The sequence below is a fragment of the Phragmites australis genome, chromosome 2, assembly GCF_958298935.1.
Source record: "Phragmites australis chromosome 2, lpPhrAust1.1, whole genome shotgun sequence".
Classification (NCBI taxonomy): domain Eukaryota; kingdom Viridiplantae; phylum Streptophyta; class Magnoliopsida; order Poales; family Poaceae; genus Phragmites; species Phragmites australis.
Genome location: NC_084922.1, coordinates 41,741,583 through 41,764,247, shown reverse-complemented (window position 1 = coordinate 41,764,247; position 22,665 = coordinate 41,741,583). Strand labels below are relative to the sequence as shown.

Here is a 22,665-nt window from a genome sequence, read left to right as displayed (position 1 = left end):
TGTTCTACATTCACCTAATATTCCAAATTATACAGATTGACAATTTCTGGACTCCTATTGCGGTGTCGTTTGGTGGAGCCCTGAGCGGTAGAGAACCCTGAGGTAGCAATGAGGTGATTCTATTTCTATTGCTCGCTGATCACTGCACTGGTCGACCAGTGGAGACATGAGACCCACACTTTCCACCTCACATGCGACGAGATAGCTCTGACGTTGTAGGACGTAGCCTACCTGTTAGGCTTACCTTGCGTCGGAGCTGCCGTTGGAGTCATCAACTTGGATGCAGACTGGATAAATGTCATGATCATGCAGTTCAACCACCGTAGCATGCTTACCGCTCTTAGAGGGTGGTAAGAGACACCTGTGTTATCATGGCAGGCTTACTGTTTTTTGAAAGAGTTACAGTTTTTTCATAAAGCGGTAGACACCTATTCCTGCAATTCTTACCGTCAGTGATCTATTTATTTAAATATTAATATTAGAAAATGTAAAAATAAAAAACTCCGAAGACTTTTTCCTTTCCGATAGAGAGAGAAATGTGGGCCAAATTAGAAGGGCTTCGTGCTCAGCCCAGGCCTGCCTCTCCGCGGTACCCAGGCAGCGCCCTCCATTGGAATCGTGGAAGCGCAACAGCCCACTCAAAGCAGCGGAACGCCAAAATGCTCGCCCTCCGCAAAACCCTCCTCCACGGCTGCCTTCCTGCGCCGCCGGCCGCCGCCGCCTCTCGGATCTCCTCCCTCCTCCGCCTGCTCTCCTCCTCCTCCTTCCCGGGAGGCAGCGGAGGCGGGGACGAATGGGGAGCCTCCTCCTTCCCCGGAGGCGGCGGAGGCGGGGACGACTGGGGCTCCTCCTGGTCCACTGGCCTCACCAAGGACCACTTCGACGGGTCCTCCCCCTACGTCGGCCGCCCGGTCCCCTCCCCTTCTGCCCCCGTCTCCCGTGAGCTGGCGACCGTGCGCGCCATGGACGAGGAGGACGACATGATCCGGGCCTTGGAGCGCGACAACCGCGACTCGAAGGCGTTCGTGGACTCCTGGGGTGACCGGATGCGGGAGACCTGCGCGCTCCTGAAGCAGGTGCGTGAGCCGGGCGCCCGGGGCTCGTACCTCAAGGACTCGGAGAAGCAGGAGATGTACCGGCTGCACAAGGAGGACCCCACGACCTACACCGTGGAGCGGCTTGCCAAGGACTTCCGCGTCATGCTGCAGCGCGTGCACGCCATCCTGTGGCTCAAGGAGATGGAGGAGGAGGAGGAGCGGAAGAGGGGCGAGCCGCTCGACGACTCCATCGAGATCCTGCTCGACAGCTGCCCAGAGTACGTGGAAGAGTTCATTTGGTTCGGTTTTCTGTTGATATATTTAGATATGGGTTTGACCTGTTTAACTTCAGGAACAACTGAAAGTGTTAAATGAGCTAGAAACATACAGTGATCAACTCATGTGGGTATTGGGTAATGATATCTATCTGTTAGGAATGCAAGGAGAGTTAGGATACTGAGTTGTTGCGTGAGGCAAATGGAATTGCCTAGTGCTCTGAACCACTCTCGTTAGGAATAGGTTAGAACTATATGATTTAGGAAACAGAAACACATGCCTGTTTCTAATTGGGCATTGTACTTTGGAGCTCCATGTTGTGAATGTATGATTAGATATTTAGTCAAAATGAATGAAATGCTCCAACAATTTTGTGTTGATGGTATGAGGATGCATTCTGTTAGATATTTGGCATAAATCTTTTTGATGAGTTCATCTTGTCTTCTTAAATCTCTCTGTACATTGTTACTGATTAGCTCAAGTGCTAAACATTACATGTCTAATTGTCTTGAGGGACTATTAATTTAGGTATTGGTTTAGGCAGCATTTCATTTTTCATGTGATATACATGTATATTTGGTCATTAGTGCTTTATAGACATCAAGGTCTCCTGTTTACAATAATTTTTTCTGTATTTCTTTCATGAGAAGTCAGGGTCAATCTATCATTCTGTTTCTGGAATATAAAATCTGTATTTTGTAACCCAGAATCGTTTCAAATTTTAATCTTGTGTCGAGATAACTGCATGCAATCGATGTTTCCTGTATTTTTCCTTATGGTATTATTTTTGCTGAGTGATCAATGATGTGTAACATCTGAATCTTCTTTTGTTTTCTCTTGCAGGTTTTTCAATTCTCATGATAGGGAATTTCATGTAGCATCCCTTCCATATAAACCTGACTTCAAGGTTATGCCTGAGGGCTGGGATGGCACAACACGAGATCCTGATGAGGTTCTCTATGAAATTTCAATGAAGGAAGACCAGATGTTGTATGAAGAATTTGTTCTACGCTTGGAGTTCAACAAGAAGAAGGTAAGGACTTTAGTTGGCCTCCATCATCTATTGGACATGCCTTATGTTTCCATTGAGCAGTTTGATCTGTCCTAGGACTTAAGTGCAGATGTGTGCTAAATTTATACTCGATAAACTTTTTATTTGTCTATGTAAAGGCCGCAAAACTTTACAGCTGAAGCTATATCACTGATGTTGTTAATTGCCCATAAGTTTCTGCCTAAATTTTATATGGTAAACTGAGACAGATAATATATTGGACCGCAGGTGGCAGGGGAGGTTAAGTACCACAAGTACAGCAGGCGCCGACCAGATGATGGATGGAGCTACATGGTCGAGAAGATGGGGCCACAGGGAAAGCGCGGTGCAGGAGGGGGCTGGAAGTTCATCAGCTTACCTGATGGATCTAGCCGTCCACTAAATGATATGGAGAAGATGTATGTGAAGAGGGAAACTCCAAAACGGCGGAGGAGGATCATTGCACCATACAAGTGACAGGAAGAACCTCATCTTGTCCTGATGCAAGTTTTCTGAACTGTCTTTTGACATGCTCCAGGGAAGCTGAAAATGTGAAATAGATTGGAACCACCAGCATCGGTCAACCTTTTTTTTTTTTTTTTTGCAGCACAGGAGGCGGCTTCATGTATTATTGTTGTTTCTAACGAGATTCATTTCCCACATTTAGGCAGCTGAATAATTATCTTTGAACTTTGCAGTGCCTCCATCTCCTAACGTTTGCCAGGCAACTCATTTCCTAGGCACATACTTCATGATCTCGAATTGCCATGCAACACACGTAGTTTGTAGTCAACATTTCATATCCCACCGTTTGCATTTTGATGCATTTTGCATGGTTCTGTGCAATGCAAGTAGAACACAAGGTTCCTGGTAGTTTGATTGCCGAGAAAGTATTTGTGATACGAGGAGACTTGAAACTCTTAATATGTTCCATATGTCCTCAAGGCCTCAACCGCAGTTAAAATAGTACGTTGTGTTGTTTCATCTTTTAAGTGCATATTTTCAACTGGAAACCAACCTTTGATTAAGTGAGCATAATTGTGATGAGTCATGCGATTAATACGATTAATAATCTTTAAATCATATAAGGTCGAATTACAAGAGCATGTGTACGATAATTAAAATCATCAGGTGAACTCGTTTCTCGCTGTTTATGCTTCTTTTGATGAATTTTTACTAAATTTTTATGATATTTTATTGCTTAGGAACGTGGAAGAAGCACCACAATCTTATCCGGTCGTCACCCTTTGAAGGCTAAGTCTACTCGTACTCGATATTGAGTTTTAGTCGTGGTCGTCGTCGAGTCGCAAGGCAGCACATCAGTAAAACAGGCATAATTCTCTCATACGAAATCCGTTTTAGTCAATTTTGGACATTCTGGAAAGCTTATGACGAGCCATTTTCTATGAATAAGAGTTCTACCAAATATTTCTTATAGTTTGGTTAGAGTCAAAGACATATAGTGTTGTACCACTGTTTTGAACCTAGTTGGGTCTTATAATTATGTCGGCATCGGAGTCTAGGTTGTGCACGTCTCTTTTTCTATTGCTGCACAACCCTAGGTCGACTTCCTCACGTCCCTCCTATACATACTCAGTAGCCATCGTAGTTAGGTTTGAGTTTAGCTTAGATTATTCTGTTTTAGACAGTTTTGTCGTTTATCAGTTTGTTGAACCCCAACTTAAGTACTTCATTGGTAATTAGTAATATTCAGATTGTATCTAACTGTTCTTGCTTGTGTTCTCGATTAGCTTACAGGAAAAACCTTCTTAGCGAAGTCAACTGCGTCTTAGCACGGTTGATAACCACGAAGTAGTGGTGTAGTGGTTGCGAGAGTTCTTGATCTGTTTTGGTCAGAGCCTTTGGATCATCAACATCAAAATTTCACCAATCAACTTATCATATTACTTTTAAAAGATCAAACAAACACGTATCAAATTGGAAAGGGATCCTATTGGAACATATGCGGTTCAGTGAAATGAGACATTCAACTTCTCTTGTGAGACGACGTGGTTGTAGTGCACCTCGTCTGCTCAACTGCTTGGCATATCAACGAATTTTATGTGTGTGTGTATACATAGCTCACAAGTTCTCACTTGTTCAATAGGCAACAGTAACCTACATATGGATATTCAAGAATATATGCCTGTTTGAGAAAATTATATGTGTAGGTTACCGTCGCCCGTTGAACGGACGAGAACTTGTGGGTCTCGGTGCTCAGTGCATTGAATAAACAGAGAGAAGAATATCTCGCATGTTCAGTAGCTGAGAACTTGGTCTCGCCCGCCCACTCGCTGAATGGACGAGACCTTCGTCTTGCTCGGTGAATGGATGACATCTTTATTAATATACAACAGAATAGGCATATGTATAATTTTTTTTAATATAACTTTTGTATACGGTAATTTGAAAAACACTGCATATTCATTCGGCGAAAAATGCTAGTTGTGCAAATAGTTATCCAAACAACATCACAGAGTGGTTCATTCTATCCTTAATTTTGGTTCGTTGTCATTTTGTTGATATTTCTTTATTTAGTTGATGTAAAAGTATGAGAGTTAATTTTTTTTAAGTAACGCCAGAAGGATACAAAATCTAATTTGTCGAACAATAGTAGTTGTGAAACACAATTATTTTATAACCCGACACATATGTTACATATGCTGATAAATATTATATGGGACATGGGGTTTATCATCGCTGCTTGAATGGACCCTAACTATAAAAAGATGACGACAATAAACGTTGTCTGATACGTGTAAAGACTAACCTAATAGCATGCTACTACTAACTTAAAATGCCTTAGAGAATGAAAATAGGCAGGGTTATAATAGATGCTCTCCAGTGAGTGCACATAGGATATTTGCCCTTTCACAGGGTATTGGGGCCCTCCGCCTTAGCGCGACGGGCCCTCTCCCGCTTCCTTTCCCTTTCTTCTTCGCGTACCTCAGCCGCAGTGCACTCCTTCGCTACCTTCCTCATGCGCTCCTCCTCCTAATGCTTGAGTCATAGTTCCTTCTACTGTTTCTCGTACCCTTAGCGTTCGTAAGCTTGCCTCCTCCATCGCATGCTCATGTCGACCCACCGATTCTAGTCCTCAGTTTGCTCCATGTCCAGCCATCCCATGAAGTCACAGATAGGTGGAGGAGGCATGAGGGATGGAACAAGATGAGTGATTAGTAAGACAATGCATGGAATCGTATGGAAAGTGCTACAAGAGTAATCTATGTCGCTATATCGGTGGGTACTCATATCGGTGGGTACTCGTATGTTCCATGTCGAGATGAGTTATACTGGTAGTTGACACACATGAAGAAGCGTCTGTCATAGGTGTAGGAGATGTCCTAGGACTCACGAAGCCTACAAGAGTCGCCATAGAAGCACATCGACGGTTCGACCTCCTAGGGAATGAAAATCTCCCAATGTTTCTTGGGTGAAAATCCCCCAATATTCATTTGATCTTCCAATGATATTGAATATGAGAACATAATTTCCACATATACCATGTAGTATGTAGCATCGTAATTGATGTCGAATTTTTGCGTGAATCGTTATACTACAAGTCTCGCTATTTCACCACCTTATAGAATAAAAAATCTATTTTGCTCCAGTAGGGAAGATATTGGAGGTGTAGGTATTACTTTTGTGAATACATCTCTTTTTGTGAGAATACATCTCTTTTTGTGAGCGAGTGCAATTCTACCTCAATTGCTTCCTTCTATTTTGTCCAGTTCGAGTGCTTGAGGCACACTGCTATGGCCATGGACTTTGGCCTGGATCCAATTAAAGATCTTCTACAATTTCTGAGGAGAAATTATTTGTCGATAATTTATAGTCTTTGGTATTGATTGGTTCTATAGAATCAATATAGTTTATGGAAATATTATCCCATTTAACTTCGTGTATTTTCCAAAACAATAGAGTTAGGGTGTTCTTATGACCCAGCGCCTGAATTTGTGTACATATTTGTGCTACGCATTTGGATGCTAAATATCCATACGTGTTTGAATAGTAAATATCCACAAGGTGTCTAGCAAGGATGTTGATTTGTAGTTACTGTCTTGGAGAAGGGATTCCTCTGTTTCCACGGTAGTTTGCAAGAATAGTTATCCTTTATGACCGTATTTCTCTCCCTCTTATATTGATTTGGGAGTTGAGTAATTTTATTTGGTGTCTCCACTCTTTCTGGTACATTCCTAGTAGAAATATAGGATTTTATGACACCTTTTTTTTCAGTAAATACATCTTGGTAAGTTATTTGCAATATGTTACAAATACAAGATATTCTGAATAAGGATTCAGATATCAGATACATAGATATGAGGACTGAATGTGAAAGTGTATGATGTTCTCATATGATTTATGGTATTCTTTGTGGTATTAATCTCCCCATAATACCGGGAATTGTCCTTAAAATGTTATGAGCTTACGGGCAATAAATATGTCCCATGTGAGGGACTCGAGGTATTATATGATTGACGGATAATTATACCTCATATGGATCGCCAATGCCCTTTGATGTATGTTGTACGGTGGTGACATTGGTACGTGCAGAACGTAACTGATTCGCAGATGAAAAATACTTGGTTGGGGCCAAATTTCCACGTATTAACTGCAACGGAGGGAGTCATATGATTGCAGTTGAATGAATTTGGTTTAATGATGCGGTGTGTAAAGACATATGTCACCAACAAGATATTAGCAAATTGTAATTATATGGTTGGTCATGCAAACGAATTGATTCTCTTGATGAGATATTCAGCTAGACCATTATGAATATGCACATAGGGTACTTAATGTAGCCAAAGTCAAACAATAATTGAATGCACTTTAAGGAACGACATTATCCATGTGAATAGATTTGATCCTGCATCCAGAATAATTTGCTCTAAATTTAATTATGTAAGCAATGAGTTTGGCATAATTATGGTGACTTATGTACAAGAACGTATGTGAGACTATTTTGTAGATGTATCAATCAACATTGTAGAGTACCTAGATAGTTTATAATATTTCTGAATAGAGTCACATATATATTTTTGAAGGTGTTCAAGAAATTGGGTGGCACATTTTGAATTTTAAGATAAAAGAACCTTAAAATTAAATTTCCTGTAACACATATGGTGCACATAAATCTGAAGGTTTTAGGAATATTGTGACCAATAGAATTATTAATAATTTTTCTCATAATTTCTAAGGTAGAGTGACCAAGGCAATCATGTCAAATCTTGATGTGATCAAGATAGAAAATTTATTTTGTACGTAATATGTGGTACGAGATTTGATGTATGTATAGTATAGTCCAGATGGTATTTTGGGAAGATTGTCACATTCGTTATTTTGGTTAACAGGAGAAATTCCTCTTTGTTGTCATCATGAGTTTCAATATGTAAACCATTCTAACAGATATCTCTATAACTTAGTGAGGTGCGGGTTGAATCGGGATACAATAGAGCATCAACATTTATGACTTGTGTACCCATATGCAGAGTAATTATGGCATGACTAGAGCCAACAATCATTACATCGTATCTAGCAATTATAAGAATATTTCCTTATCTCTTAGTAAGAGTTAGAAATATTTTAGTTTCTCTAAGTATAGAATTTGTGGTATAGCTATCCACAAGGCATATTTCCTCCATCGGATTGACTTCCATAGAAATCTATATATAGAATTAAAGAATTTAAGATAAACTTATTTATCATATATATTGAAGGCATACATACTTTATTGTAGTATCATAGTGTTCATATAATATTGTATTATAACATTTAATGGTACGTAGATAACATGGCATCTAAGAAATTAGGAGACTAGTTAAGATCTCAAAACATGGTGCAAAGCAAATTTGACAAACATATTTTTTGTGCTCTTAGGATCTTCTAGTTGTAGAAGAGTCTAGTTATTACTTGGTTCTTGTAGAATTTATTGTGAATAACTAGCCTTCTTGATGGAGTCAGTTTGAAGATTAAAGTGTGCTTCAAATCTTTAACCTTCAGCAGGTCGGTTACACCCAATGGATTGTACGTATCAACTAAATGTCTCAGGTTATAGTATTTCATAGTGCAGTGTTTGTAGCATCCACACTTGAGGATAAACAATAGATTTGTCAAGTTTGGGTCTAGAAATACCTTTTTTCCTGATCTGATGCATAGAACTTCTGATTTTTGTTGCGTTTACATTTACCATTAAAGTTCTTTGGGTGGCATCTAAAAAAGCCATCGAACTTGTTGTTATTCTGATTATTAGTATGCACTTCAGGTAAAAGAGTAGCACCAATTAGACGCTAATGATGATTTCTTATAAGGAGTTCATCATGCTTTTTGGCCTGAAGTAATAAATGGATTAAGTCAAAATAAACTTGGTATTCTGGCACGGTATTGTGCTGTAAGATCCTATTTGTGGGAAGCATAGTAGATAAATTTTTCTCTATCTTTTCTGCATCTGTAGGTTCTTTTTTCGCAAAAAAAAAACGTAATTTTTAGCAGATTTTATAAACATCATGAATGTAATATCTAACGGACTTAAAGTCCTGGAGTCGGAGATATGTCAATTATTGACTTGCATCAGGCAGATTGACTGCCTACTGGTATTCATATCTGGTTTTGAGAGCTAGTCATAGAGTGCTCAAATTTTCTTCCATCAGATACTCATATTTGATATTCGGATGGATATACTGCCTTATTATGTATAAAGCTCTATATTTTATTTTATCTGGTAGCGGTAGATCTCTCGCTTGGGGAGGTTTGGAGTGCCGCTACTATCTCAAGGGACGTAAGATTGATATTAACGTCCATGCTCATGTTGGATAATTGTGACCATCAAGCGTGAGTTTATCGAACTCTTTGCCGGTCATTGTATCTATATGAATTTGACCATAGATTTGATTAATTTACTGTAGGTAAAAAAAAATCATCATGGTAATGTTGTAATAATGATGTAAAACTTGTAAAGTCAAGTTGAGACTTGAATTATATAGTGTGGACCTCAAATTATGTATCTAACACACTGAAGATAATTACCAAATATGGTGAAGATCTCGTAGTAGTATGAGGCATAATATGATATTTGTACGTAGATGTCTATGTTCTTATTACATTATGTTATGCTCATTTAGAATATCAGGTAATCATATAGAATATAATCATCAAAATAGCGTAGACCTCTAATGTAGTGATTTAACACGTTAATGGTAGTCACTAAAAGTGGTGTAGACCGCACAATAGCGGTAGATAATCTGCCAAAATGTAGTAGATGCTATAGTTCCACTACCATGTGTTTTGCGAAATTGAATATTTGGAGGGACACTTTTAAGGTAGTCATAATATCAAAATGAAATTATGTAGACCTCACAGTGATTGGGCATAATCTGAAAAGGTGCAGTAGATGCTTGATTCTATCACCTTGTGTTTCACAAATATTAAATTGAGGTAATTACTTAATTTAATTTTGCATTTTAATTCTGCTTGAATTAAGCACATTTGGGCGTAGGAGCTCCTTCGGCTTAATTAAGGTTAATTAATATGTAATTCTACAAGAAAAATCTCAATTGCAAAATTAACACGGTCGTTAATTCAACTGCATGTTATAGGGAATGCTTAATAGCAAACAAATTGAACATTATAGATTTTCCAGAAAATATGGTATGAAATACAGTTTACATCAGTAAATAACACAATATGTAATTACTGAAAATACCAAGGGCCTAAATATGATAAATACTTAATACATAGTATTTGTAGTTGGACCATCTTGTAATATGCTAGAAACCTGAGGGGTTTTCTGCAAAATGGCCTTATGCTGGTTGAAGGCTCTGGCGTGAGGGGGTAAGGCATCCTAGGCCTGAGCTCAATTGGCTTTTTGGCCCATGGCTTATTCGGGCTCCACCACCCCGCACCCTATATAAGGCGAGAGAGGCAACGGGTTACGGTTCCAACCTTAACCGCTTGGCCCTCCCTCTCATTGTGAGCTGCCGCCATCGCTAGGGCGGTTCACACCGCCTGTTGGAGTCAACTGTCGCCTGTCGAAGAGGTGCCAGCCGCCGTGGATCACCATGGAGCCGACCTAGAGCCATCGAGCCATGCAGCCGAGACCGCCAATGTCACGTCCCAAATTCCATAATCACATAATTAAGCATAATTATGTTTCTTAAGCATTATGTTTAACTTTGTGTAATTTTGTTTTATGACTCTAGCGCAATTCGTTTCATGTCAATCGGATGAGAGAATCGAATTCGGGAGCGAAAAGAATGAATTTTGCAGTCAAAGCGGACTTTTTCCTTAGCATGTGGGACCCACCAGCTGGCCGGCCCCACACCTCACTCTCTCTCCCTCACTCGGCTACCAACTCCACAGCAGCCCCACCTCACTCCCGTGCCTCTCCCGTGCAAGCCAAGGGAGCCACCTCCCTCTCTCACTCTCTCAAGCCCCTCTCCCTTTCTCCCTCAAATCCGCGCTCTAGGAGCCGAATCGAGGTATGCATGTGGTACCATTGCAATCACAAGCTCACAAGCATTCCATTCCTCCAATTTGTTTGCTCATTCTCGAAGGATTTGAGCCGATTTGGATGTCTTTTGGTGTTAGGGTTGAAAAGTGAAGAACGCCGAAATTCTTCGATTTCCCACCGTTTCCTTCATCACCCGGTGGCCACTAACCTTCACAAGTGTTGTGGGTAAGTCTCTTAGGCTCTCCATAGCAGGAATTCGTGATTCGATTGGTCGATTTTGCAAAAGAGTGAAATTCATGAGTTTTTGTGAGTTTAACCCTAAATTGAGGAATTGGATGAATTTGAGTTAGGAATGGAGTTTCTAAGTTGTTAAATGAGTTCTAGAACCCTTGAACTAGCTCAAACATGTTCCCTTTTGGTTTGGAGAAGATTGCAATTCGTTCCGGGCATTTTTTCCCTCAAAACAGCCCAGTTCTGGAGTTTCCCCGGAGTATCCGGCCTTCCCCGGAGTCTCCGGTGAGCTCCAGCCGAAAATAACAGAGAGGGTGCTGCCGGAGAGTCTCCCGGAGTCTTCGGTACCCCGGAGTATCCGGCCTTCACCGGAGTATCCGGGTGCACTGTTCATCAGTTTTTACTGAAACTTGTAAAATTCATAATTAATTCATACGAACTCCACAAATCATGAAACCAATTTTGTTGGTTTTATAATAAACTACTCTATCTATTAAAAATATCCCCAGCAATTAAATGTCGAATTAAAATTTTGAGGCTAATTAATTAGGCTTAAGCTTCATTAATTCACCATTAATTCTTTACAGATCCAAAATGGATGAAACCAATTTTGCTAGTCTTCTTATGAATTGTTCTAGTTAGGAAAAATATTTTCCTACATTTTAAAGTATATTTTCATGGCATTTCATTATTTGCACCTTGTGGCTTATATTGTTGCATTTCATTTATGCTTATCATTGCACACGTTATGTTTCTTGGAACACGCCGATCCATCGATCCCGGAGACCGAGGTTGATCCTGAGATGCCACACCTTTGTGAACCAGTGCATCAAGGCAAGCAACCTATTATGTTTGCATATTGCACCCGTTTAATCGAATTGAATGAAGTCTAAAATTGATAAATTATACTTGTGTATGTTTGCATGTTTAGTGAGTCATTGTCGGCTATAAATGGGTAGATCCTATGCTGAATTGCATATCCTCTACCTTGATATGTTGTTTATCCATACCCTTGTCGCCTTGAATATGTTGTTGTCTAGATTACAAATTAATCGAAATGCTTAGCAATGCATAGGTCTTTCGGTAGAAGTCGAGCGGTAAATGGTTTCATCGTTCGCGAGCGTAGGCGTTATTTACTTTTGTTATGCTCACAATGTTGGAGATTGGTTGATGATGGTTGTATGAGTGGTGAGTATGAGACGAGATGTGGGCGGTGCTAGGATGGTGTTTTGTCCTGCTCGGATGTGGAGTTCCCCTGGGTAGACCGGTAGAGGAAAACCGGACACCGTAGACCGCTTGCATCATTTAAGGCCGATCGTCGGAGTAGTTGGATTTAGCACTTACCTTACTCACCACATGCCGATCTAATGGTAAGGCGAGCCGAATACCTTCGCAGCTGTGGCTTTGTGGGCGTGAACATCGACGGTGTGAGCGGGCGGGCTTGTAAGCGGTACTAGTTTGCTCCGGGAGTAGTTCTAGTATCGCCGCACCGAGCGATGCATGCCCCACACGGTTGGGGCTGGTTGGGAAAGGTTGACACGGGTACCCCCTTATGTGCACTTTAGCGGGTGGCACAAGCCGTATGGTCCCCGAGTTGTGTGGGTCCAGGAGTATTCCCTGCAGGGTGTATAAACAGTTCGAACTGCCGCGCTCTCGGTCATGAGCATGCTATTGTTTCATTTGCACCCGGTCGTAGAGTTTCGATTGTGGTTGTGGTTCGTTATGTGGGAGATGGACGAGTTGGTTCTTGGTTACATATATACTCATGTTGGTTCTAGTTTTATGTTTATGTTGGTTACAGTTACCTTTATGTTCAGTTGGTATATGCATGGTAGAATCATGTTGTTGGTTAAGTTAGTTGCTCACACATAGATGTCTAGATTGCTTACCGCTTGTGTTTAACATAACCATGTGGCTTTATCCTTGCTAATGGCTCAATGCATAATCCTTGGAGTCGAGCTATGTTTTTGTGCTCTATATGGTTTAAGTCTTGCGAGTACCCTTTGTACTCATGCCTGCGTTTCAGGTGCTGCTGGTGAGGAAGAGGCAATGTTTGGCTACTTTGTGCCTGCCGATCAGGGTGGCGGGCAGGAGTAGCACACTCTACTCCGAACTCGGTGCTCTTGGTATGGAGCCTAAGGGCATGTGGCTCCATATCCTTTTGTTGTATAGTTTATTTTCTTCCGCTACGTAGTCTCTTTTCTTAGTTAGGAGTTGAGGGGTTTTGTCTCCTCCTAGCTCGCTTTTGTTGTAAATTGTTGAAATCAGTTGCATGCTTAATATTTGTAATATAAATGTGTTATTACTTGCTCTTTATTAAACTATGTTGTGATGCACTATGTTGGAGGCATGTGTTCCGATCCTTGGGCACAAAACACGTGCCGGGACTGCCGGAATGGTATTCGGGTTAATCGTTGAGGTTGGATTATGAATAATGATCCGCCTGATGATTAATTTGAATACTGTTTGGACGGGTCCTCACAGCCAAGACAGAGGCCATGTCGCGGTGGGTGCCGCCACCACTGAACACTATGAGGGCCGCCAGAGGGGGTGGCCAGACGCCACGTCGCCATGGAGGAGGCCTCCGCTAGGCGCCATGCCGCCATGGAGGAGGCCATCGCTAGGCGCCGCCAAGTGGATTAGCACCGCCGTTGTGAGGTGCATGTGCTGCCTCTTGCCGCTGAGGGATGCTAAGGTGCGTGTTGATTGTTGAGATCGCGCGCAGAAGCGCATGGTGGCAGCAGAAGTGCGCGTGGATGTCCACGTGGTAGCCGTCGGAGGAGCGCGCAGCGGCACTTGTGGTGGCCACGAAAAGTCATTCCTCCGGGGATGGACGTCATCGATGCGTGAAAGGAGGGATGCCATTGATCGGTGATGCTCACCTTGGTTGGATGTTGAGGTCAACTGGTCTGATCTTGTGCTGTGTTCGCATTGAGGGAGGCGGGGGTCCAAGGGCGGAGCGGCATCAGCAGGAGGCCTCAGACCCACAATGACATCGAGGTACGCGATGCAGAAGATGATGTCAATGATGAAGATGTTGCAATCGCATTATTCTATAATCGTTGAATTCTTCAGTATTTGTCCTTCTGTGCATAGGCTTTCGTGCCTCTCTGTTGATGTTCTAGGTACCGCTTTTGTGCAGTTTGCCGATCTGTGTCGAGGTCGATTAGCGCAGTCGTGATGTTGGGCACTTTTCGTCTCTCCATGCTTCCTTATTGTGCTCTTCGGTGGTGAGGCCGATTAGCGATTTGGGGAGCAAAGTGACTCATAACATATTGCAGTAGAAAATAAAAGTAAAGATAGAAAGTAGAGAATGAAACTCTTGTATTGATTTAATAAAATATTTACATATATATACATGATGAAAAAGTACTATTAGAAATATATGTCTCTCTCCAATGAACATAATGAAAATATATGAAACCTCTTAACTAAAAACATATTCATTTGATAAAGACATCCTATTACTAATTAATCACTAACTGTAATCAATTTCTACCACTATCCACAGCCCATACTAACCCTAGAGATCAGCCTATGACCCGATGGTCTCTCTAGTCCACGGATCGGCCGACTAATTACCAGGCTAGCTGTGCGTGGCCCTGACCATATTGCTTCCAAATTCCAATAGGTACCCTTCAGGCTGCAGTTGAGCGCGAAATGGCTGCACGATTCCGTGCAAGTTTCTCCTTTGTCGGATCGATTATTTATGCACTGCTTTGTGCGCAGATTAAGAGTAAGCTCTAGTGTTGATCTTGAAAGGAGAAGAAGAGCAAAGATCTTGAAAGGAGAAGACGAGCAATGCAATAGCGCGCCGGCGGACCTTTTTTTTCTGCGAGGACTGGATCGATTTTGGATTTGCAAGGAATGGCATCCTGTGACGTGATGGCCACACGCCGGACGCGCCGGTGACCGCGCCATCGGCCAGCGCCGATCTGGCGCCGGTGCCACGCAACCGCACCAGCGACGCCTGGAAGAACCCCTAATTCGCCACCGTCACCATCCGTGAATCCGTGATCCCTCCAAATCCTTGAACCGGTCTCCACGCGGAGGAATACTGTAACGTAGTGTCATCGATGACATCGCCGGCACGTAAGACCCAGAAGAGTGTCCAGGATGACATTACTGGAGGATCCGGTTCCGGTCTCCGCTACACTCCACCCGCCCCGGCCGTCCCCCTCCCCCCACCACCCCCACCCCCACCCCCACCCACGCCCACCTACCTGCCACCTCCGCCCCGTACCACGCCATAAACGCAAATCACATCACCACCTCGCTTTCGGCCGGTCACTGCTTCGCCTCATGCGCAGGCGCTAATCGCCCCCGAGACGGTCACTGCCGTTCCAGAGGCGGCAGGGCCGGCAGCCAGCTTCGCCAGCCACGCGCCCCTCCTCGGTCCTTCCGGCCGACGGTTTGTCACCTTGCTGCAATTCGGCGGCCAAACACTCCCGGATTCGCGTCGGACGCCCGATTCGAGCTGGACTCTGAAAAAGGCCGTCCGTTTCTTTCTCTCTCTCTGTTAGTTATAGCTTGCGTCGCGTAATCCAGCCATCCCCGTCTCTTCTCTGGAACGAGTCAAGTCGGGGTATGTAGCTTGCGCACCTGCGCTTGCCTTGCTTGCGGCCAGAGTGGAAGAGGAGGTAAAGGCAATGGGCGGAGCAGAGGGGCCGCGCGCGGGCCACCCGAACGGGCACGCGAACGGGGCCGTGGAGGAGAAGCTGGACGAGCTACGGCGGCAGCTGGGGAAGGCGGACGGCGATCCGCTCCGGATCGTCGGCATCGGGGCGGGCGCCTGGGGCAGTGTCTTCTGCGCGCTGCTGCAGGATGCGTACGGCCACCTCCGCGACAAGGCGCAGGTCCGCATCTGGCGCCGCCCGGGCCGCGCCGTCGACCGCGCCACCGCCGAGCACCTCTTCGAGATCATCAACGCGCGCGAGGACGTCCTGCGACGCCTGATCCGGCGCTGCGCATACCTCAAGTACGTCGAGGGCCGCCTCGGCGACCGCACGCTCTACGCCGATGAGATACTCAGGGACGGGTTCTGCCTCAACATGATCGACACGCCGCTGTGCCCGCTCAAGGTCGTCACCAACCTTCAGGAGGCCGTCTGGGACGCCGACATTGTCATCAACGGGCTGCCCTCCACCGAGACCAGGGAGGTGTTCGGGGAGATTGGGAGGTACTGGAAGGAGAGGATTACTGCCCCGATCATCATCTCACTGGCCAAGGGGATAGAGGCCTCCCTGGATCCAGTGCCACGGATCATAACTCCGACACAGATGATTAGCAATGCAAGTGAGGTCCCTTTCGTTTACTCAGTCATAGAATTATGCTATTTCCTTGCTGCATTTAAGCTTTGTTCTATTGTTATTGGTCGTTCGCCTCGGTTATATTGAACTTGATAGCCTTCAGCTTCTTCAGTTCATCACCTGCAATATGCAGTTGCAATTGTTGATCTTCGCTTCATACTTCGTTAGAATTTTTTCTGAACCCAAGCAGGAAATTTTGGTTATTTCAGTCATGTTATTGAAGAAATTCACATGTGAATGAATATCTTATTTAACAGGTTCCCGGAATAAGATATAACTCCAAATATGGCTCATGCTAAAATCTGCAGAATGCCTTTTTTTTACTAGAATTATCTACATAGCTGTATTCATTGTATGACTGTACTTCATATGATCATTTAATGAGTTTATTTATCACCCATGTCTTCTATTGCTTGGCAATCCTTTAAGCATCACACAGTAGTTTACCAGGCGTTGCCTGAATAGCATTTTCTAGTTTCCTGTTTCTGCACACAAAACAATTCAATGTATTTTTACAGCTTTTATTTAGGCCAATTCAAGTTTATATCTTCAAACTTTATTCCTTGCGGTGTTTGTTTCATGCCTGCTGTTGACATCGAAGGTCTTTGCTTTTGTCTGTTCGATTTTTGTTTGTAATTTATGGACTATTGGTTTGATGCAGCTGGGGTTCCATTGGAGAACATTCTATATCTTGGTGGCCCTAATATCGCTTCTGAAATTTACAACAAAGAATATGCAAATGCACGTATTTGTGGAGCCGACAAATGGAGGAAACCTCTTGCGAAGTTACTGAGGCAGCCTCATTTTATTGTGTGGGATAATAGTGACCTCATCACTCATGAGGTCATGGGAGGCTTAAAAAATGTATATGCAATCGGTGCTGGTAATTTCTATTCGCTTGTCTCACTGTTGTTCTTATGTTCTTGTTTCGACCTTCAGCACAATACTTGATCCTTTATCTTGAAACTTTAGAATTTCCTCCCAACTTGAATTGATGGTCTCGATAGTCAGTATGTTGCCTCCTTACAAGGGCGGATTCAATGGGAGGGCTGGGGGGCTTGACCCCCCCCCCCCCTCCCCCTAAAATTTGGCTCTGGATCCGTCACTGCCTCCTTATAGCATTTTCTCATGCCCTGCTTCCTACAAAATATAATGTCTTAAAGGACAATATAATAAGCAAGCCATAGCATCTTAACTGCTGTTATTACCCATAAGAAAGATTCAATGGGCAAGATTGCAAGAAGTGATGAGAAATGCATGCTGCAGTGAACTTTCTTCTGTGCACATAGCTAGGCGCTCAGTCACAACTCTATGTGTTTCTTAATTGCCTATTGTTCAATTAATTTGATGAACATTTTGTTATCTTGCAGGTATGGTTGCAGCGCTAACCAATGAGAGTGCAACCAGCAAATCCGTTTACTTTGCACTTTGCACATCTGAGATGATCTACATCACACACCTTCTGGAAGAAGAACCTGAAAAACTTGCAGGACCGCTGTTAGCTGACACTTATGTCACATTATTGAAAGGTCGTAATGCATGGTATGGGCATAAGTTAGCTAAAGGGGAATTGACATTGGAAATGGGTGACAGCATAAAAGGAAAAGGGACCATTCAGGTTTGCCCTTTTATCTTTATTGTCATCTAAACTCCCAAGAACTGTGGAAATATGCCCAGATAGTTCATGTAATGACTTATTGTGTTGTCATTTCATTTCAGGGTGTCTCTGCAGTTGATGCGTTTTACGAGCTTCTTAGTCAGGATAGCTTAAGTGTGATGCATCCAGAAGGCAACAGATCTGTTGCGCCAGTAGAGATGTGCCCAATCCTAAAAGCGCTATATAGAATTTTGATCAAGAGGTTAGAATGCTTCTTGTTTTTTGATAATTTAACAAAAGCCCATGTTCTGTTAAATGGTCCTAGTTCCAAGGCCACGCGATCTACACCAAGTACTTTCTTTATTGAATTACCTCTGTCAGTAACCTATATTACCAACCCATACATACTGATATCTTGATTGGTGAGGTTTCCTTCAATTGCTGCCCGTGGTGCCATGCTATTTTACTTTGTACTAGTAAGTTTTCTTCTTTTGCCATATTCAACTGAGTTGATTTGTTGACATATATGCACAGGGAACTTCCTGCTGAGTCGATTCTTCAGGCTATAAGAGACGAGACAATGTATGATCCACGTGAAAGAATTGAGATGGCACAAGGCCACTCACTTTACCGACCATCTCTTCTTGGTCAACCAAAAGGAGATGCAACAGCCTAGACAGACTCATTTTTTCTTTTTTTAGTTCCCTTATTGGTTAGAATTTCGACGTAAGATCTATGTGGCTATGTGCTCTTATGCATGTTGTGTTGTTGTTGTTGTTGTAACATTACTAAACCTGAGAAGAGATTTATTGAGCTTGTTAAGTAGCTTGATGTGTTTCACGTGGTCCCTTGTGTATATAGCCTGTTTGGTGATTTAATCACAATCTTTATTTGTGTTTCGTAAGGGGTAAAAAAGATGCAATCAAATTTAATGCTTGCACCAGTTGTTGCAAAACCATAGCTGTTATGAAAGATTTGTCCTCCAACCTTTGAACACGGTTGGTACATACTCGAACTAAATAGGACAGGTTGCTGGATTTTAATTTGACAATGCCAAAGCTTGCTGTAATGTGAAATTACTGTTCTTCCCGCAACTATGGGTCTGAATATGCTATCAACAAATGAATATATGACAATATGGAAGTATAAGAACGGCATACACGAAGACTGAATGCAGCAATGAAATAGAGCAAAGTCTGTATGCCCAAGCAATCAACAGAATTGTCTATCAATAGCTGCAAGTACATAACTTCTAGATATCTGCATTGTTTCAAGAGGGTACCAAAGCATGATGGGGTGAAATCATGATATCTGCACCCTTCTTATCCACGAAAGGCCTGTTCCTAGATCTCTCTAGCTAACGATATATAGCAACAGATTCAAATCTAAATTCGCTATTACAGAGGTACATGTAAATCCCTGAGATACTATAACCCAAATAAGGCACTAAATGGTAAAATTCTTTTCAGCAAATTTCATCCCTAATCATTGGCCATCATGGAGGAGTAAGGTTCAGTTCAAGCACGAAACCTGCTGAATTTGGAGGCAGATTACGAACGGAAAGTCCACGTGGTACCACGGCACTTACCTGCCGGCGGACATGCAGTTCTGTCAGGCACAACCGCATCGCGTAAGGCCAGCTCCAGCAGAGCCCTCAAAAACGATCGGCTTCCCTGTGCTGCACTGTAGCACTGGATTTGAGTGGAGCCTTTTTTTCACCGCTACAAGGATACGGACGTAGCTTTTTTATAGGCGCAGCAACTTTGCAGGAGCTCAACGGTTACCGTATCACTGTTTATAGAGTATACACGTGGGTTTAAGAGAAAAAGAAGAGTAATAAAAAATAGAAAATATGGTAGCTGCTGGAGATAGAAAAAATAGAGAATATTGTAATAGTGCTGGGATGCTATAATAGTGTTATAGAGGATAAAATTTTAGAGTATCTGCTACAGATGGCCTAACCACGTAGACGTTTAGGCCGCGCGGTCCGTTCCCCACTAGCGCAGGTGTACAGGATTGCGAGGAAGCTTCTAATTTAAATTTTAATTAATTATTAGAATGATTATTTACGTAATTACGATCATAATGATTAATCAGAATTCAATCCCGATAGTTCCGATAAATATTTTATACCTAAAATCGGAGCATAAGTCTTTACAATATGATTCATCATATCAAGGTGCAATAAAGAGCGAGTAATAAAATTATATTACAAATCTTTAAGTTATTACAATTTCACCATAATTTACGGAACACGACCACTAAAAGGATAAAAGACAGTTTAACTCCTAATTGGTTAGAGTTACTACGCAGTGGAAAATAAATACGAGAAAGACAAAAGACGAGCAGTGTCATGTATCCATAAGCACCACCTAAAATGACATCTCACGAGTAGATAGCACTACTCTCGCCTGTCGCCAACATCGGTAGACGTGAAGTAACCGAACACTAACTCTTTCTCACCTGCACATTAAAGAAATGTGAGTATGAAGTTACTCGCAAGATTTAATTCATAATGGGTATATATAATAATCTGACTCTAAGGATAATACATTTAGGGGTGAATTAGCAAGGAATTGGACATAAGGTTAAATGAATTCATATGCAAAACAGTTTTGACATAAGAATGTGAGCACCTATAACTTAAATAATTGTACCTTCCTATCCAGAGATCAACATCGTAAACATATATGTACCAGGAATCATCTCATAACCAACCTCAACCATCATAACCACTTTCCACATCAGAACTCTATGAAATCAGTCATAGACAAAAGCGTGCTCATGACCGAGAGCACGGTAATTCGAATTGATCTTACACCCTGCAGAAAGGTACATCTTTACCCACATGACATGAGGACAATTCGGCTTGTGGGACCCCCTAAAGTCCACACAAGAGGGTACTCATGACAACCTTTACAATAAGCCTCAACTGTTTGAACATGCATCTATAGATATAGAGGTCATCTAAAACTACTTCCTGCGCAAATTAGATACCTTCACAAGCCTATTATACCCATAACATCATAGACTCACACGCCAAAGGGTCACAGCTATAAAGGTAATTATCTCATCCGTCTCATATATGGATATGTGTTAAGTACGAAAAAATGCTAAAACCAACTGCAATAACAAACGATGCTTAATCGATGCAAACGGTCTATAGCATTCGAGTTCCTCTCCCGACCTACCCCTAGCACCGTTCACATCTCGTCTCATCCTCACAACTTATACAAACCAACATCATCATGAACTTTGTGAATATTAACAAACCTTAAGCTCGCGAACGATGGTCAAACTATCGCTCAACTTCTACCGATGATTTATGCATTACTAAGTATATCAAATACTTTTAAATTAAACATTAACATGATTACTCCCAAGTTACAAAGATTGAGATCATCAATGTCAAGGTAGGAACAATGCATCAACAAAGGTTCTACCCACATAACCTGATACTGAATTGCTAACATGCATAATATACATAAAACAATAGTTTATCAATTTAGACATCACATGATCTAAAGTATAATTTTATAGTTTATCAATTTAGACATCACATGATCCAAAGTATAATGTAGAATATGCTTAGATGCTTGTTTGGTTGCTCCGACGCTTCGCTCATGAATTCCGGTTTGGTGTCAGTGTGTCACTCTCTAAACAATCAAGAATGCACCGAATAAACCAACAAATGAGGAAAAAAATATATTTATGATGCATGATCGTGAATTGACATGGAAGGTGTCATGTCTCGACAACATTCGTAAACGAAAGCCAACGACACAAGAGACGAAAAGTTTGAACCTCATCTAAGCCATCATAAGTTCATTGGGTACTGGACGACTGCGCGGTTAGACCGGAGGTCTGGCGGTTAGACCGTCAGAATCGAGCAGAGGGAAAAATGGTACTGAGTAGGTCTAGCAGTCAAACCGAGACTGGCAATCTAACTCCTGACTATGGAGTCAGCTTAAGCGACTTAATCTCGCTGGCGGTCAGGCCAACCTCGGCCCTATTGGTGGTCAAACCACGAGGCCCTGCCAACGCCACTTTGGCGAGGTCGTCGATGATGCCTTCGAACGCAAAAGATACCAAAACGCTCTACGACACTAATGGAATATTTTTAGGGTACTTTGGACAACATGCACCGAACCAAACTCGAGAAACCTCATGAACGAGATCTAAAGCTAGGGTTGAACTCGGCCAAATCAAGATGAAGACCGATTAGAGCTCAAAAACAGTGAAAAAATGGTAGGGGATGCTCACCTTAGCGTAGGGGAGCTTTTTATTGGATCGGTTCACCTCGGGGAAGCTCCGATTTACGGATTGGTCCTCGAGGTGGTTGTTAGGCTTGAGATGGAGAAAACTCAGGGGGAAATGCCTCCGGTGATGGAAAGAGGGGAAGGAACTCGGGGAAGTCATCGGGAAGTTCGAGGGAGTCCTCTCTGTCAATCTCTGGCCGTTTGGGATGTCGGGATGATCTCTCCTGCTCTCTCTTTTGGCAAAGTGAGCGAGTGAGAGTGAAATGGAAGAGAGAGAGAGGAGTGAACATCGATCGATGGGCTTTAAACCAAAACTCACTGTACCCTGGTGGTCAAACCACAAGGGGTCTCAGTCAGATCACGAGGAGCGATCTTGTGCTGAAAACCTTATCCGCCCTGGCGGTCAGACCATGAGTGGCGGTCTTGTTCTCAAAACCTTCTGCGTCCTAGCGGTCAGACCGTGAGGGAGCGGTCTTATGC

The 22,665-nt window shown here is 42.7% G+C and overlaps 2 protein-coding genes across 2 annotated transcripts; both read left to right on the top strand.

Annotated features, from left to right (window-relative positions):
• Positions 1–588: 588 nt before the first annotated feature.
• Positions 589–3,043, top strand: LOC133908937 (protein GAMETE CELL DEFECTIVE 1, mitochondrial-like). The gene is made up of 3 exons (XM_062351169.1): positions 589–1,315; positions 2,157–2,346; positions 2,593–3,043. The coding sequence occupies exons 1-3, from the start codon at positions 660–662 to the stop codon at positions 2,818–2,820; spliced, it is 1,074 nt and encodes a 357-aa protein (XP_062207153.1). The 5' UTR covers positions 589–659; the 3' UTR covers positions 2,821–3,043.
• A 12,179-nt stretch (positions 3,044–15,222) lies between these two features.
• On the top strand, positions 15,223–18,825 carry LOC133908935 (probable glycerol-3-phosphate dehydrogenase [NAD(+)] 2, cytosolic). The gene is made up of 5 exons (XM_062351167.1): positions 15,223–16,315; positions 16,991–17,212; positions 17,700–17,947; positions 18,049–18,188; positions 18,461–18,825. Exons 1-5 carry the CDS (start codon positions 15,670–15,672, stop codon positions 18,600–18,602), a joined length of 1,398 nt encoding a protein of 465 aa, XP_062207151.1. The 5' UTR covers positions 15,223–15,669; the 3' UTR covers positions 18,603–18,825.
• The last annotated feature ends 3,840 nt before the right edge of the window (positions 18,826–22,665 follow it).